We start from the raw sequence: 18321 nt of genomic DNA on the forward strand, positions 1-18321 counted from the left end.
TCCTTCTCATATTCTCGCAACAGCCAACATGGAGGGCATTGTCACCATCGTGGGCCTGAAGCCGGAGACGACGTACGCGGTGCGGCTGGCGGCCCTCAACGGCAAGGGGCTGGGGGAGATCAGCACAGCCTCTGAGTTCAAGACGCAGCCAGTCCGTAAGTAAAAGCAGCTGCCCTGCCTCTTCCCCATCCCCACCCTCTTCTCCTCAGGGGCAGAGGGGACCCTGAGCTGCCCCATCCATGGTTTGGATGACAGCTTTTGTCTTTCAGCTTCCTCTGCTCCAGGAGGTCCCACCTCCTAGTTCCTTGGCCCTCAGTGATGGCTGATGCCCAGACCCTTCTGTTCTCTTCCCCAAAGTGCCTGGTGACACTGTCACAGTAGCGGGTCCCTCCTGTTAGAATAACAGCCAGGGAGGAAGCCCCTGACACGTTGTAAAGGGAGCGGGCAGAGACGCAGAGGCATGTTGTGGAGGGATCTGGGAGACACTGCTTTTGGACACAGGTCACAAAGGCCCTAAAGCACCCCGTGACTTGAAGGAAGAGGGTAAAGACAATGATGGTTCGTGTAATTAGGCGTGGGATTTTTGCCACAGCAGAGAGATGACGTTACGGAAATGCAGGGGCTGCTGTGCGATGTATGTGCAGGAGCAAGAGCCCAGCAGTGCACGAGGGAAAAGGGTGGCTGAGGCCCCTGACTCTTCTGCTCCTCCTCCCTCCCGCCAGGAGCGCGCGTCAGGGCCTCCCTCCCTTGGGGCCTCTTTCCAGAGAGGCGCTTCTTCCTGATCCATTCAGGATGGCACCGCTTTCCTCCATCATTCCCTTTTCCCTCACCTCTGCCTGCCTCGCTTTCCCTGCTGTCCCACAGAAGGCCAGGCTCTGCTGATATCCCTCCATAGCCCCAAACCTCTGGGAGGACCGTGCATCCTCCCAGCTATAGCAGGTGCAGCACAGCCCGACTCCTTGAGCGGTCACAGGGATCCCTGGGTCCTCTCTCATTCCTGGGATGAAAAGCCACGCAGGGCAATCCCTTGCTTCCTTCTCTTTGAAGCCCGAGGCCGGCAAGCAGTCCCCCTACCTTTTCCAGAAGCAGGCCTGTCTCATCTTCTTTCTGCAGGAACTGCTTCTTTCTGGATTTGAAATAACATGATAATTTGAATTTCTAATTCCGTGTGCTGTCCTGAGTCTATTCATTTCTTTTACATCTTTTTTTTTTCCCCTTGGGTCTGTCTCTTGTCTTTTCTTATCGTCTGTGTTCCATCCATGGGAAATGCAGACAGCCCTCTTCCACGTAAGTGCCTCTTCATACCTCATTATCTGTTCCTATAGTGTTAACATCTGCTAGTCCTAGTTCTTAATTTAGTTCTGGTCCCTTTTTCGTCCCCTAGGCTGAAGTAGATGATGCTGTCCGGGCCCTAACCACACTGACCTTGGTCTAGTTGTGCTCTTGTTAACGTCTGTAGGTTCCTCCAAGAGGCTAACACTCGTCCTGTTGTAGAGCATGCAATTTCTGTGTCCTTCGAAATTGTGTTGATTGATTAATTTCTGTGTGTGATGACTCCCCGTGGCAATGCCGCTGCTCACCAAGCTAAGCAAGGTGGGTCTGCAGGCGGTCTCTGAGTAACACGCGAGAGCACCGCCTCACCTCCTGCCAGGATGCCAGAGAAGTGACCGCAGCCACACCAGGGATTCAGAATCCCTTCACAGGGAAAAGCAGCTGAAAGGACTTGCGCTTTTGCTTTGAGGAGATAAAAGACTTGAGCTCGTAGTGCCTCCCCTTTCTGTCTGTGGCAGCTGGGGGGCTCTAGGAGGCCCAAGCAGCAGCCGCAGTTGTAAAGGGTAACATGAGCTTTGGCCCCCAAGTCGCAGGTAGGTGCTGCAGGCAGCTGCTGGGGTTAAATCCCCACTTGCAGTCAGTTGTGTTCTTTAGAGGGAGGTTATTTGCAGTGTGCATTTCCACATTTCCACGTTTGGAAAAGACTGACCAGCTCCTTAGTGTCTTCACTGCCAAGCTAATAGGGAGGGGAGTTCTCCGTGGGAAGGACACGTAAGCTGTAAATAGTGAACATAAGGAGCAAGGGCTACAGAAGCCCGCCCCCTCCACAGTGGCGGGGGCGAGGGCGGGGGCAGGGGTCTGATCTTGGGCTATAAGATGCCCCCGAAGCCTCACTCCCGCTGACGCTTGCCCCTTGCTTCCTAGGCTGAGTTCAGTGTTACCCAGAGAGACTCACAAGAAAAGGTATTCGGAAAACTGCACACTCTTTTCATAAAAAGCTCCTAGCTCCTGAAAGGCACTCAGGGAAGCTTATCTTTTTAAAATTTATTCAGAAATATTGCAGCCACAGCAGAAACTAAGTAGCTCAGTGTAGGCGTTCGGAGATTTTCAGCAAGTGCTGAATCCATGATCTCAGCAGACTTGGTTCCTGAATGAACCGGTTCTGGAAAGAGTCAGGATTGGGGATTGGAGTGGTCAGGTTAAGAGTGACAGCTGTCAGCTCCCGTTGGCACCCAGCCCCCGAGGAAACTCAGAAGGGGCAGCTCTGAAGGTGAGAGCACTTGCTCCTGGATCTTTACTCTCAGTTTGGGCTTCTACTCTTCCGAATTTTGACCAGTAAATGAATGTGGCTTGGGTACATCATTGACAGGAAGGCTGGGATGAGGCCTCCTTTTGAGTTGCTTACTAGTACTTGGGGTTTGAGTACCGAATCAGAGTAACTGGGTCTTAGAGTTCAAAGCCTGTAAGTGATTTTCATTCATTGCCAGCTCAGCCCTTGTAAAGGTAAAGAATTTCTTAAACAGATGCTATGTTTTAAAAGTCGGTGTTTAATTTAAAAAAAGAGAGAGACCTCTAGACCTCATTGTTTGTTATCTGCTGGTAGGAAAGTGGGTAATTAACCCAGATTCCAAGAGGCCCTTTGGAAAATGGTGTGGTCAGCTGTCCATTCCAAGTAGGTCATGAACGATCCAGCAGCAGGCATTGCTAGAGGCATGCAAAGTCAGTTTTCTCAATTATCTAATAAGTTATGGCCTAAAGAATTACAAAAAAAAATCAAACTCCTCTTAGATAAGAAGAGTCGTGGCCCAGCCTTAGCGTTGAGTGCCTTTGTCAAGAACTTGAACTGGATAAGAGGCCGCGTACATGTGAGAACATCATACGCTCACTATAGTTGGTTACTGTGGTATTTCCTGTACCCTCATGACCCTCCTAGAGGGGCTGAAGGGAGGGCCTGGCCCCAGGGGTACCCAGACCCATCCTGAAGAAGAATACGGTTGGAAGGGCGACTCCAGCATCTAGCATGCCCATGGCAAAACCCACTGACTGACTGCTACTGGCAAGTGAGGGCACGTTTCAGGAAGGACTTCTCCGAGTTCTCCCTCCCTCAGAAGGCACAAAGCTTGTGTGACATCAGCCACAAATTGAGCTGCATGCTTACACCAAGCCCAAGAACCAGCAGGATTGGTTCCTGACACCGGCTCGTCTCGCCTATCGGCAGTGCTTTCCCCTCCTGTCATGTTGGGGTGCACGTGGACGGCCTGAGACCGTGATGCTGGAGTTAGGCCCTAGGTGCACGCTCACCCCAAGGGAGAGAAGGTACCCAGGGTCAACACGCTGTCATGCTGAACAGAGAGAGTCATTGCTGCCAGACACCCTACCCCATCCTCCACCCCCCACCCCCCACCCCCCACCCCCTGGTTAGGAGGCAGTAGGTGAAAGCCAGTGCATTTTACATTAGTTTATCTCTTGAAGTTCCTTGAGATGTGCCAATAATGGGGTTGCTCTCCTGGCTCCCCAGTAGACTTCCCCACCTTCGGGGGCATGAACATGCCAAAGCCACAGGTAACCTCAGAGAGCTCCTGCTTCTGAGCTGCCATATTAGAAAGCGTGGTTCACCTGTTTGAAGATTCCTTTGGGTCCCGTTCGTACATGTGTGTGAAGGTAACGAGGCAGCTGTGACTCCAAACAAGCAAATAGGACTGCAGCCTGGAAAGATGTCCCTGCTTCATGTCTTTTTAGGCCAGATGTCTGCGTGTTGTCACGGTGGAAAGCTCACAAGCTCCGTTTGCCTCGGGAGGGGCTGCTTCCCTATCAAAGCTGCCGAGGCCCTAACCCAATGATGTGACATTTGAGCGTGCATCCTGTTCTCTGTGACTGAGCCACACGCCTTCAGAATTTCATTGCCTGAATGTTACCTCTTAATTTGCTTCTGAACTGTGAAGCAAAATAGACCCTTTCTTTCAGGGTGTACAGATTATGAATCTCTCCTTTGTAAAAGAGGCATCCTGAGATGTTTGTTTTCACAAAATTTTGCCCCCTAGATGGCACATTGCAAGTATAAATTAAACGTATTCTAATATATTGTGTTTAAAACAGATAAAACTCCACCCCTTTTCCAGAATAATATGGACAGGTATGCAAACATTTGAAGCCAAAAAAGTAAAAGAGATGCACTTTCACATGAATTAACCAGACCATCAAGTCACCATGAGTTAGTAGGCCCTCTTGCTCTGACTCTGGTGACCTTGTACTCACGTGGTTTAATGAGGTGCCTCATCTGGGAGGGAAAAGGAAGACCAAACCACGAGTGCCCAGGCAGTGTTGGAGATACGGTGATGTTTTTTCAGATTTTCATCTAGCTCCCAGAGGGGACTTTGTTTTGTGATTGTTGATGGGACAACCTCAGAATATTTGCCAGCAGAAAACTGGACATCTGTTCAGTGTCCAGGATGCCTCAGATGAGCCCTCGCTGACGGTCCTCCAGGCCGAAAGTGGGGTGAGCGTTACTTATCTAGTTCCAGTCTCTTTAGCATCCCCTTTGTCCAAGAGAGAGCGAGAGTAACGCTCACAGCAGCATCTGGAGAACCCATATAGGGTTTTGGAGGACAGTGGTGGTTAGAGTATCATCCAGATGCCAAACAATCCTGGACCTCACCCGGTAGTAAACTTTCAGTAGGAAGGTTATTTCTGTGTCATTGGGACATTGAGATTAGAGAATGAGGCTTACAGGCTTTGCTCCACGCACACGCCTGGAGTGGAGACATCGGCCTGTACAGGAGCGCATATGGACATCTAGCACGTGAAAAGCCAAAGCCTCCTTTTATCCACGTTCGCCTTAAGCCGGGCTCCAGGTTCCCTCTCCTCCTGACATGTGATCGCATGGAGACGGCTGGTCCTGCTGAACCGGCTGTTTGTTTCAGGCGGGGCCGCAGGCCTCTGCTGCTGCTCCTGGCCCCGTCCCTTACCTGAACCCTGGGGCTTGGCAGAGACACAGGCTTGCGGTCCGAAGTCAGAGAGCCCTGCTCTCCGCTGGCCCGCAGGCCACCTGCCCTCATGCATGGTGTTTTTGCTCCTTGCTTTAACCCGCTTCAGCCCCTGCCACTGACACCCTGGGGTCCCTCTTCCATTTTTTTTTTTTTCATTCAGTATCTGTGCCTCAGTGAGCTTTTTTTTCTTCTTTCTTTTTTTTTCTTTACCTTCATGTTTCTTTCCTCAGCGGCTCCTACTAGCTCCTCCACCCCCGCTCCATTGTCTCATCCCAATAGTGAGTATCATTTTCTTCATCCATCTCTCCGCAGGCTGCTTTTCCGCCACGGTGGGTCTGCGTACTGTTATCTCCTTCACCAGGTGATAATTCAACTCTGTTGGCAGAAAGCAGCGCTAGGTTTTAGAGAAGCAAATGAGAAGAGAGGAAGGCACAGAGCGTGCCACATTCGCCCGCCCCCGCCCCCGCCCACACCCCCAGATGGAGAGTAGGCAAGTGACAGGCATTGCTCTGGACTGAAAATCGTGCAGCCAGGCTTCCCCGGGGCCGGTGCAGCCCAGCCGGGCCCTGTCCTCAGGATTCTTCCCAGGCTGGACTCAAGCTGACATTCGGAGAAACCAAAGGAATTTGCCAAGGAAAATATCTGTTCGGCAGGGTCATAAGAAATGCTTTGGGGTGTTGTGTTTTCACCCTTCATTTTAATTGGCACAGTTGGATTCAGACACTGAAATTAGATAGCGAGGCCTGTAGCTTTCGCTTTCTCCATAAATGCATACTTGTCTCGTAAATATTTGTGGGAAAATAAACAGTGTCTGCTCACAGATGTGCCTGGCCGCAGGCGCTCAGGCAAGTTACTTAACCCTTCACAAGTGAGCCTTGTTTTTCTCTTCCATAAAATAGGATGAGTAAATGGCCCTCCTCCTGCACCACCACCCCCCAAAAAAACATTGTAGCGCTCACCAAGCTGTGTTTGCCCACCCAGAAGCAGGACTGCCAAACCTGGTTGGCGTCAGGCTTCGTCATTCCTGACTGAGCCTCGCTCATTTATGATCTTGTTTCATTTGGCTCCCCTGTCCTTCTGTTCCCTTGGGGGCTTAGGAGAGAGGTCTGTGCCTCTGACTCAGAGTTTTGAACCCAGCTTTTGGTGTGTGTTGGGGGTTGGTGCGTGGAGAGCAAAGGGAGACAGCAGCTGCATGAGGCCCAAGTTGTCATGCCGGCAGGTGCCCAGAGCAGCCGTCGGGGGCGGGCAGGGGGCAGGCACCGCCCACCTGGCTGTATCCTCCCTGGAGTATCAGAAGCTGCTGCACGTTGGGCACAGCCTCAGGAGGCAACTCAGGCCCTCACTCAGAAGCCACCTGTTGCACCTGTTTGGCTTAGAAACAGCCCCGCCACACCAGGTGGTGATGTCCAGGCAGTGGCTGGAACAGCAGGCATTCGGGCTTGAGAACCAGAAACAGCCTTGGGTTCAAATCCCATGTCTGCTCCCTCTTTGCACAGCTCCATGACCCTGAATGAGTCAGCCTCCTGAACGCCAGAGTTCGTATCTCTCAAATGATAGATTCTACCTGTCTCATAGGTATCTGTGAAAATTCAAGGCTAAGCATGAAAAACCCAAGACAACAGTACCCAGCCCATAGTAGCTGGTATTTGTGGTCAGAGTAAATGAGGGTAAATGAGTAAATATGTTTTTTCTTGCCACAGGAGAGTGATTTGTCAGCAAGATCTCTGATAATTTTTTTTTAAATCTCTATATTTACACTGATAAATCAGGGAAGGAGGAAATGAGAGAATATCCCCTGCTTTTCTTTATAATAATGTCTATATATGTATATAAACACATTCATATGTTTACTTATGAATATAATTTATATCTCCATTCTCTCCTTCACCTTTCTGTGCCCTGTCTGCCCTTCGTGTTTCCATAGCAACCTGGCCTCTTCCTGCCCTCCCAACCACAGAACCGTCTAGTGAGTATAGAGTTATGGCGGCTCTTGGCCAGATTGCTGCTTGTTGCCGAGCTGACTTCTGGGTCACGGTGCTGCCTGACATTGTCCCTTGTATTAACAGTAACAGTTGTGAATGCATGGAGGCTCTCCGCCTGGTGTGGTTTCCTACGCATGCTGTCTGCGTGGCCAGGAGTCCAGGAAGAGCTGGGGTGATTATGTGAAGAACATTCTGCATGAAGAGAGTTTTCCAAATTTCCCTTTGTGTGAAACAACAGAATAGGATTAGAGAAACACCAAGGAGACAAAAGAGCAGCATCTCTTCCCCGCTTTAGTTGTCCCTCCCCTCTGAAGCGTGGCACACATGCGTACACACACACACACACACACACACGCGCGCGCGCGTGCACGCACGCACGTTGCCAAGACTGAGAACAAGGGAAGGAATAGAGAAAAATAGACAGGTGGGAGGTGGCGGAGGCAGCAGAGAGGGCAGGAGCTGCTCCTTCCTGACAGCATGCCCTGCTTCGTGGCACCTTGAGGCAAGGCAAGGGGTCATGAGGAATGCACAGGGCACAGGGGGGCAGAGACCTCCTCACAGCCCTCCTCCTCAGAGCTAGGAAAATGGTGGCCCCGGAAAGCATAGCCAAGCCCCCTCAAGTTTGTTACCCAGAGTCCAGATCGGAGCTCTGGAATTCATCTGCTGAGGGTAGAGTTGGGGCCAGACTTGTGGAAAACATTACACTTCATCACAACTGTGACGTGTTCCAAGCTTGCCTTTATAATGCTCTAATGAGGTGAGCTTGTGTGTTAGGCCTTAAGTCCCAAGTCAACAGGATCCCGTGTGTGTGTGTGTGTGTGTGTGTGTGTGTGTGTGTTTACAGCGATGTCCATGGCCAAGTGGGGGTTTAGATCCTATATTTCTGAGTGCACAGGAAGAAATGACATGCATCCATTGAGCAGTAGCCAGGGAAGGCAGAAAGCATGTATGCAAAATATAGCTCCCACTCGCTCCCGCTCCCGGGGCCAGGGTTTCTGATACATAATTGAACAGAGAAGAAAAGAGTTTCCTGGTTGTGTGTGTTGCATGAAATGGTTCTTTTCTCTGCTGCAGAACATAGCTTTCTTGGTGTTCTCTGTGTGTGTGTGTGCTGCAATGAATTTTAATTCCTGATGCTTTTCAGGTTTCACTTTGTCGGCAGAGCAGAGCAGGGGACATGGAACTGTGCTTGTGCGGGCTTCACTCAGATGATGGGTTGTTTTGGGGGTGGGTTGTTTTTTGCATTTGGGAAAAAGAATGCAATTAATAGCACCCTTTCTTCTTCTAACAGCCGTGTTCCTGGTCTTCCCAGCTTGGTGTGGTGTGTGGACCTGGCATTGTAGGCTATGTAATGCATTTGCGCAGCTCGGTCATACTTAAGGTGTCTCACTATAGATTGGTCCTTCCTGGAACCTTGAATCCAGATTTATCCTTAAAGAGGAATTAGGTGTTCTCCCCTGACAGATGTTTACTTTTTAAACATCAGACGTTTCTGTCCACAGAAAAAATGCCTAGAAAGTGACATTAAAAGAGAAGAAAGCGTCTTGTGTGTGTGTGTGTGTGTGTGCGCGCACCATTGGACTACTGACCTAAATTTAAGTCCCAGTGGATACTGGGATGAAGGAAAGACCGTCACACTTGGGTAGCAGCCTGTATTTGGCATGAGCACATTCCTCAACAATAAGGCAAAAGGTAGCACGTGTGAATACAGTGGAGCTAAGAGCAAGTAGCTAGATGCGTACAACAACCCATCAATCGTCAGCCAATCAATAGGGATGAAAATAAATAATGTCTCCTGTTTTTGCTATGGAGTGCATGTGGGTGTGTGTGTGTGTGTGTGCGCTGATCCATTTATACTTCTGAGTGAACGAAGGTGTCCTAGATAAAATCAAAAGAGAAACTGATCAGGTGAATGTAATCCCCGCAGGATACCCTTGGTTGGAATGTGCCAGAGCCTGTACAGTTTCAGACAGTAGGAAGCACAGCCTCCATCCGCTAAGAGCGTCAAGAATATGTAACTGGGCTGAAGCATATTTCTCTTGCATTATTTTTAAGCAGTGGTCGTGCTCTGGACAGAAAGATCTCTCCGCCTCCCCTCTTTGCCCTTCTCTTAGCTTCAACTGGCATTTCGCTGATCTTCCCCTGGCCTGTGCAAGTGAAGGCAGGAAACCCAAACTGCCTTTGGACAAGGCAGGTCATTCAGTAACAAATTAGAGTATAAATACAACAGATGACAAAAAGGAACGTGGACAAATCCAAACATTTTTTTTAATGATCACAACCAAATCCATATCTTATCAAGTGCAGCCACAAGTCTGGAGAGAGAACTGTGTCCACCAATGCCCAAGCACTTGGTCAGGGTCAGAGTCTTAGCTCGTGGGGCCAGGGGGTCCGTTCAGTTTCGCTCCTCAGTGTTGATGGAGCCACCGTCTTGACCACCAGAAGAAAACCTTGTCCCTTTGTGCACTGACTAGCCTCTGCCTTCACAGGTGTCTCAACGGGGCTGTCACTGGGAGCTCCGGGATAACGTGGGTAGATGAATTGGAGAGCGAGGAGGGAATCCCCAGGGCTGCCTCCTCTGGCCTGCACCCACTCCCCCTCTCCTCATGCACCAAAGGAAACAGGCAATGGCTTTTCTCAGTGTAACGTAATATTTTGTTCTTACAGGACACACAGTCTGGAGACTTCTCCTGCACGACCCATATTCTCCTTGATTGCCCTCGTTTTCCAAGGATGCCGAGAGATTTCTGGAATCTGTAAATAATAACTTGCCTTTTTTTTTTTTTTTCCTTCAGCAGTCTTCTGGATTGACTTTGACATCTGGGTCCCGGCAGAAACACCTCCCTATTTCCAAACAAGTTTACATACTCCTTGATGTGGTATTAATATGCAGTGTTGCAGCTGTATCTAATGCTTATTGGTGTCGTTAACCAAATGCTCTTTACAATTTATTATCCTTCTATTTCTGGGCAGTTTTACTGTCCTCCCAATGTTTCCTATATATGCTGCTAATTTAATTTGATTTCTCCTTTTATTTAGTCTGTGATTTTGTTGTTGATTTTTCTCCCTGCCCATTGTTTACATCAGTTTTTAATTTTTTTGTATTTTCCATGTGACCTCCTCCACTTTCCTTTCAACCAATCATGTGCGTGCGTATCATGTGACTTTGTCATGTGGCTTGCATGGTGCTGATGATGTCGTCCACGCTGGTGAACAGAAGGTAAAACTCTTTGTTCTGATTAGGGAAATAAACCTGGGACCACAGCCTGGCACCTAGGGCCCACTCATTTCTTCCCGTCTCAGATTTCCCAAGCGAAGCCATTTGAGAGATTTCCTCTTGTTCTCAGTTCACCTCTAGAATCCATCAATTCTTTGCAGCCTTGACATGACAATTTGATACCGTGGCAGGCTTTGGTTTAACATTTCGCTCCAAGAAACTTGGCCCTACAAACTGCCATCCACAGCAAAACCACATTTACCACCACGCAGTTTGCAAACTTGAATTTTTACCAGAGAGTTCATAAAAATTACTTCCCAGAAAGCGGTTTTTTTCAGTGACCTTTATGACATTGTTGTTTAACTTTATCCAGTAGTTCTGAAAACCACAGCTGCTCTAAAATGAGTCATTTCTGTGAAAATGTGAAATGTATCTGTTTACGACACTGAAATGCTACAGAGAGAAATGTTATCAATTGCAAAGGTTCTATTTGCTCAAAACCAATGAGAGTGCTTCATAAAATTCATGCAAATTGAGGACTTTCTGAAGGGAGAGATTTAAGAATTTGGAATGAAAGCAGTTTGCATTGTTGATGTGTCGCTTTTTAAGAGTGACCCTCCCCCCTGGACAGTGGGGGTTAGAAATCAAAGCAAAAGTTGGCAGTTAACCATGACTGGAGATCTCTTTGTAATCAAGAAGCACATGATTGACCCTTGCAGCAAAGGGAATAAAATTATAGCCTAATTAAGCGCATAGCCATGACAAAATAATTAATATTGTGACTGTCACAACCCTGTGAAAACATTTCTCGTTTACCATAAAGAGAAAAGGAAGCCTCTGCTTGCAACTTCCCCACTGTAAAATCAAACACCTATTCAAAACCTGCCCTGGGAGTCACATGCATTCTGTTCTCTTCTAACTGAAAATTGTTACGTCACATCACAACCTGAGACACATAGGCTGCACTGATCACGAAAGCCAGACTAACACGAATAACCGCCCAGTGTGCCTGTGCATGCGAGGGGTCCCCGTCTGGCCTCACGTCTCCAAGGAACTGACTGGGCGACATTCACACAGACAAAACCGTCCATAGCTGTTGCATGCATGTTCTCCGTTCCTGGTCTGTCCTCTCATTTTGTGCCCCTGTGCGTGTGAGCCCTGTGGATGCTCCCTCTTGCTCATCCTGCACACTGACCACCTCTGAGGACGTCAGCTTTCTGGGTGTGGTCACTGTGCCCATGTTGAGTCCCGTTTACAACCAGACTCCTGGACGAGGTCTTGGGTTGGAGCCGTCTGTCACTTCCAAAAAGATGTGTGGTAGTTACGCTGTCTGAAACTAAGCGGGTGTGTCCCCAAAGCAGGGGAATATCTGACGTGCTAATGACTTTGACCTACCTTCAAAAGGCAACCTAATCTGTGAACCTTAGGGTAGGGGATACTGGGAGCCTAAGATTTTCTAAACTCCCGAGTCTCACTCCACATCCTGTGGTTTCATTATTTCTCTGAGGGGGACTGTGTTCTTCTAAAGACTTGAGATGACTGTTCCAAGGGAAAACCCGGATTTTCTCCCTGAGATCTGAAGGGTGAGGTGTTGGGTTGAAACCCATTTGTTTCTTTCTTAAAAACAAGTTTGGTTATTTCTGTGCAGTGCTAGAATTCAGGATGAAGCAGAGCACATGAGCAAGGTTGAAACAGATCCACCCCTCTGGACAGAAATCTCTTCCAGACATTTTAAGCAAGGCAAGAAATGTTTGAAGATGTTTCCTGCGGTTGCCCCAGAAATGCACTGTAGCAATGGTCTTGGGTGTCAGTAAAAATGTGGCCAGTGCTTAAAAAAAAAAAAAAAAAATCAGTTAAAGTGCCTGTAGAATTCGAAAGTATGATTACCCCCTTGTCAAACCACATTCCCTTCTGTGACAGACCCTCTCTTACCATTTGCAAAGGGACAGGCGGAGGACTCATTATTCAGATGGGCAGCAAGCAGCCAGAAATGGCCCTTAATAATACAATTTAAGGGACTGGAGAGGGTGGTAGCGAGTAAAATTCACAGGGGAGAGAAATGAAGCTTCGTGAAAAACAGTGCTTGCCTCCTTTCTCTGAACACTAGCAAGGCTTTCAGGTGAGTGGGGCCTGAGGATGGGTAAGTGAGCAGGTGCATCTCCCAGCAGAGGGGTGTACACCCAACAGTTGATGAAATCCAGTTCCTGTTCCACCACTGCCCCCTCCACACACGCGCACGCACCCACACACACACACACATTGCCTAGGATGCCCTTGACACATGCTGCATGTTGTGTAAATCTCAGGTTCCCGTCCACAGTGTTGACTGGGTTCAGCAGCACAGGGTCAGAAGGGAGGTGAAAACAGGCATTGGACGCCATGCCCTTGGCTCCCTTAGTCCTGAACCTGTAGAGCTTTGCAAATAGGGGTTCATGATGGGGAAACTTAGGCACCTGTCCCAGGATCCCAGGAGTGGGCTTGCTGTGGTGAGCTAAGATGCTCCTGTGCCAAGTTGATTTTTAATATCATGGCACCTCGTCGTGGCCGGGCCTCCTTCCTCCAGTGACTCTGTCACCTATGAGGACTCTGTGTAAGTAAACGGGCCTCCCCACCCTCCCCACCGCCAGCATGTGTGTGATGAGAAGCCCCCTGCGCCCCTCTGTCAGTGTGCTGCATGTTTTAGCATGGATCACCCCCCCCCCCCCCATTCATAATGATCTTCTTTTCTTTAGCTACTGACACTGCCTCTCGTACTAGGACATGCTGATTCTGGTGAACTAAGCTCCTTAACACCCACTCTTCCTTCTTAGATTGAAAACATCACTAACCACCCCTTCCACTCCTTCCTTTATTTATTTATTTTTTTTACAGCTGTGTGTCTGGATTGCCACGGTCTCTGGCAGGTCGACATAGACTTTTCACCAGGGCTCTGCTCTAATTGCCTTTATTCTTAAGGATTCCCCGCACTGGCGGTTACAGGGTAGAGAGCTAGCGTGAAGGGTCTGCAGAGGGGAGGCAGTGACGCGTGTCGGCCCGAATCCTGGGGGCAGAGGCCGGGGGCTCTGCAAAGGGCCCGTTTCCCTAGGGCTTCCCAGGAGCTTTGTACTTCTTTATAAGTAACCTAATGTCCGTGAAATCGTGTTGAAGATGTGCACAGACTCCCCTTGGCGGCCTCGCAGGCGGGAGCCGAGTTAATTGTTGGAGGTTATTTGGGTCCTAACTTCCTCAGCCTGGATCAGCCCCATAACCACAAGCCATACGTTCGTGGTCCTATTTTCATTTTTAGGATGATGATGAAACAGAGATAATTGATCAGCTAATCTGGTGGTGTTTTCATGACACCCACGAGAAGGGAATTGGTATCTCTGTGGTTCAGTCTGTCAGAGTTCATCTTTTGCCGTTCAGTTCATATCCCTTCCTGCCACTGGCCTCCCCACCCACCCCCAGCTCACACGCTCACGTTCGTAGTTCCTGAGGGGCCCGATTTGAGAGGGATGTGTAGGCCGGATGCCCCCGTGAGCGTGGCCACAGGGCTACGCGTCCTTTCTGTGGAGAGCCAGGGAATTGGCCATGGCTTATACCCACTCCCTGCATCCCTTGGCGTTCCTTGGAGCCGGAGACCAGGGTGGCAGTGAGTCAGCTGGCGCTGGCACAAGCATATTCTTGACAACAAGGAGGAAAGAGCTCAGGAGAAAAGGAGTATTCCCCAGGCCCGATCTGGAGGAGCAATGCTTAGGCCAGAATGAACCCCGTCCAGGGTTGGGTATGTTCGGACAGCCGCTCGCCGGGACTGTCAGAAAGCCCCCTCAGCCAGGCGGGTTGTCACAGGAGGCGTCCCAGAGCGTTTGAGGCTCCAAGGATGAAAGCAGCACAGATCCCACTAGATTCATTTGTTCGGCAAAGAGCCTGGTCTTAGGAAGGACAATCAGCAGCCTTATAACTACAGATCCTAAGGCCGATCAAACGTCTAACCTCTTGATGTAATTTCGAATGTGCCTGAGTTGGGAAAAATCAAATGGGCTTCATACTTGAACAGCCAAGTCATACATTTTGTACTCTTCTAAACAAATAATAGAAAAGGCATACGTAAATTTCACATTGCTTGCAGGGTGTAATGGACCAAAGGGGAACAGGAGTTAAGATAAACAAAAGTAACGGTATTTTTGATGCCAGACAATCCTATTTGATGGAAAATGTGATAGATTCTAATGCAAGCCCTATATCCATCACTGGTTTATACTCAGAGGCCCCGAAGTCTGTGCAGGTCCCTGTGGGAGAGAGAGCAAAGGTCAGGAAAAAAGAATGCAGGTCAGGCCTCTGTCAGGGATGCCATGGGGCACCTCGGCATTTCAGTCAGAAGGTATACTTCTTGGTACCTGGGCGTTTTTGAGTAAGAAGTAGAAGATTGTTTTCCTTCTAAAATTCACAGATGCTGTCCAGACCCCCTAAGCCTGCTATAATTTCTGTTGTGGAATTCAGGTACCCAGCAGTAGTTTTCGGACCTCCAGACTTGTGCTGACGAGGGGAAGGAATTGAAGCTGACTCAGATTTTAGGGCACAATAGCACACAAATTACAAAGAACCTACAATCTGCAAGGACAGAAATACACACTTCAATTACGATTTCTGGGAGGAATTTATAGGACGAGCCTACCACATTTCTGACTGTATGTGGTCTCGATGGTACATTCTTCTTTTCTTGCATCCGTGATTTACACTCTTCTAGAAAATACCAGAGTTGCCTAATATTTTATGTTTGCTATCGGCAAGGCTTATTTTTAAGGTGATGTTGTTTTGAGTCTTTACGTGAAATATTTGGGGGCAAAAGTTGACTCATGGCTGAAGCTAAATTCAGAAGGTGTAATTGACCGCAGGGGTTTTCTTGGAGCAACCTGCCAATTGCTGCTGAATCGCAAACCAACATTTACAAATAATTACAATATTGGTTTTGCTGAAATTACCCATAATGATTTCAATCAGGGCAGCCATTTCAGAACAGAGTGCACATTGGGACCCTCTAAATAATTTCCTCTCCTAATGTGTTCAGCAAAGCAGTGAGCCACCCAAATGCCAAGGCCCCATTTCTTCAGGGTCAGCCCATCCCTCATCAGGTATGGCTAGAGTCTCCTTTTCGCCAACAGCTCAGGAAGCAATTCTTTTAGCCTATTCGTAATCTTGAGAAAAATGGACAGAGAGTGTGCATTTGAAGATGGAGAAGACAACTGTTTAAATATTGCTTTCTCCACCTTTATGTGACTACACGTTGTGTAGAGTTGGTCAGAATCCCTCTGATGTTAGTTGAAGGTCATCTTCCTCTAGAAACACCGTCACAGGAAGGGTTACCTTTCCATACAAGGGCCCCGCCATTTTTTAAAAGAGTTGATCATAACTAGGTTTCTTTTTTTCTTTTGACAAACCGAACTTTTTTACTTTACAAAGGTCTTGTTTACCTTTGAAACTCCAATGCCTAAGAGATTATCTGGTACCTGGGAGGTAGGTACTCCGTAAACGTTTGTTGAGTAAATCATAGTTAAAGCTCTTTAAATGAGACATGTAAATATTATATGCCATGCTCTACATTCTGTAAGAAAGAAATACACATATATCAGAATAACATGGTAGTCGCTCCAATAAAATAGCAACGATAGTGTTCCAACTTTGGTAAATGTTAGAACTGTGGTCTAACTGTGGTATAATTTTTAGTGGTTTCTCTGTGGTTCCAATCATATTTTTTCTGAAACACATCCAAAGATAAGATTTGACTGCTTTCATCGGGGCTGTTAGTTTCTGCAGGGAATCCTTGGCAAGACATTTGTTCCCATGTCTCTGAAGACAGTTGGGGTCTCTTTGCAAAGATAGGACTTTGGGGAGGATAACTTCTAAAACTGTAAAGAAAAATGGACAACCCCGTGCCTTAGAGATGTGGAATTGCTGATCTGGGGATACATTGCCCTGAAATTGGTAGGACCATCCTTATTTTGCGTCTGTCTTTCACAGTGTTTTGAAAATAGCCAAGGTGTTCTTGATAGTTTGTCCTAACACAGTGACTGTCATTGGGTCACAGTGCTGTCAGAGCCAGAGGGGGGCCCTAGAGAACACCTCGTTCGGGGCATGGATTCTGCAAACATGGATACTGAGGCAGTGGCCTGTCCAAGCATTCAGTTTTACAGGGATCCCCACAAACATGAAAGAGAGTACCTCTTCTAAGTAGATACAACCCCCCCACCCACTCCTAAAGCAGGGTCCAGTGTTTTGTGGTCTTGATTCAGCCTTGAAACCCACGCTGCTCAAATCTGGAAGGAAATCTTAAGGAAAGTACAGCCAGAGCAGCCCCAGCAGATTAATCTCCGTTTACCTTCCAAGGAAGCTTTGGGGGAAGGACCGGGTCCTTGCCCCATGACTGTGTTGGAAGGGCCACTGATGCCACTGCCTTCCCTCCTTAAGGCAAATCGACCATCACAAGAGTCAGTGTTGCAATTCTGAATACAAAAGTCCTCGTTAATGTCCATCCCCATTCAGTCTGGGGCCATGAACTCTCCCAGTCAGCCTGAGTGCAGGACTTGTGAGGTTCACACCTGGAAGTCCCAGGCCAGCCAGAACCAGTCTGTCCCCTGCATTCAGAGAACAGAGCTATCCAGTTCAACTGTGCCTACTCCTGCCATCTGTGACTGTGCAGACCTGCCCGGTTCTGAAATATCCTCCACTTTGAGTTCCTTTCTAGCCCTGGATATTTACAATGATATAAGACACAACTGTTGTCTAAGGCTTAGGATGGTCCAAAAGACCATCTGAAAGATGGTTGGAGAATCTGAAAAGCAGTAAATATAAAACTTCAAAAGAATCTGAAAAGCATACCTGCCTTGACATTATCGAAACCAAATTGCTAAGAATTTTCCAAAGAATAGTTGGGACCAGCAGCTGGATAGCGACATGAAAACAGGACAAGTCTTTGCCTAAAACCTTGCCTAAAACCTTGTCCTTTTTTTCCTGGTTTTTTTTTTTTTAATTGCTGATGGAGGAACACCAATTACAAGCGTGACTTCCTAAATCACCCCTGACATTAAGGGGATGCACCTTCCCTGTCAGCTTCTGTGTGTCCCCATCACCTAAAGGCGCACAAGGATCACCTTGGGATCTTGTTGAAACGGAATCTGCATTTCTAAGGAGCTGCCACGTGGGGTTCGTGCTACAGGCCCAGGCTGAGCAGCAAGGGCTGGCCAGTAGCTTTCCCTGTCTGGTTCCTCCTTGTCTCAAAGTCAGGAGCCGGACACAAGGCCACTGTCAGGTTCCCAGAGTAGCTGAATGAGGAAGGTGGGCTGAACGGCTTTGCCAGCAGCCTTGCCACAAATGGCCAGAGGTATACCTTGGGGTGATGAGGTCCAAAGCCTGGCGACAAACCTTTCTGGGTTCTTTGGTCACATGTCTATGATTCTGTCTTCCAGTGAACGAGCCGGGACAACCTTCCCAGAAGGTGCCTTCTTGTAGGCTCTCCCAATTTTCTGTCTGAGGACACGAAATAGACACAGAGATGTGTGTCTTTGAAGGAAGTGCAGAATTCCCGAATGCGTTAAATCTTCATTTTAACTTTTCATACCAGACATTCTCTTACCTCGTTACTCCCAGTACTCACTAGTGAAACAGTTTCTCTTAAAGAAAGTCGGCGTCTTATTTACTGAAGAAGCATCCCACCTCTGGTAATTCGTCCGTACCGAGCTCACCTTCCTCCTCTGTCTTGGGTTCACGAGCTGAGTGTATACCACAGGTAGAGACATCGACTTTTTTTTCTGTTGAGAAATGCTGAAACATTTCTCTGCTCACAAACAGAAAGACTTTCGTGATTGTTACTTTAAACGAGGTACCAAGG

At 48.2% G+C, this 18321-nt stretch overlaps 1 protein-coding gene across 1 annotated transcript in view; it reads left to right on the plus strand.

The window, feature by feature from the left end:
• Positions 1-18321, plus strand: part of NCAM1 (neural cell adhesion molecule 1) — a 385399-nt gene that overhangs the window by 345533 nt on the left and 21545 nt on the right. The window contains exons 19-21 of the mRNA XM_042957775.1: positions 24-155; positions 1273-1287; positions 3586-3588. Of these exons, the coding sequence (XP_042813709.1) occupies positions 24-155; positions 1273-1287; positions 3586-3588 (150 nt within the window). The remainder of the gene's footprint in view (positions 1-23; positions 156-1272; positions 1288-3585; positions 3589-18321) is intronic.

This window comes from Panthera tigris, chromosome D1 (genome assembly GCF_018350195.1).
Source record: "Panthera tigris isolate Pti1 chromosome D1, P.tigris_Pti1_mat1.1, whole genome shotgun sequence".
Taxonomy (NCBI): Eukaryota; Metazoa; Chordata; class Mammalia; order Carnivora; family Felidae; genus Panthera; species Panthera tigris.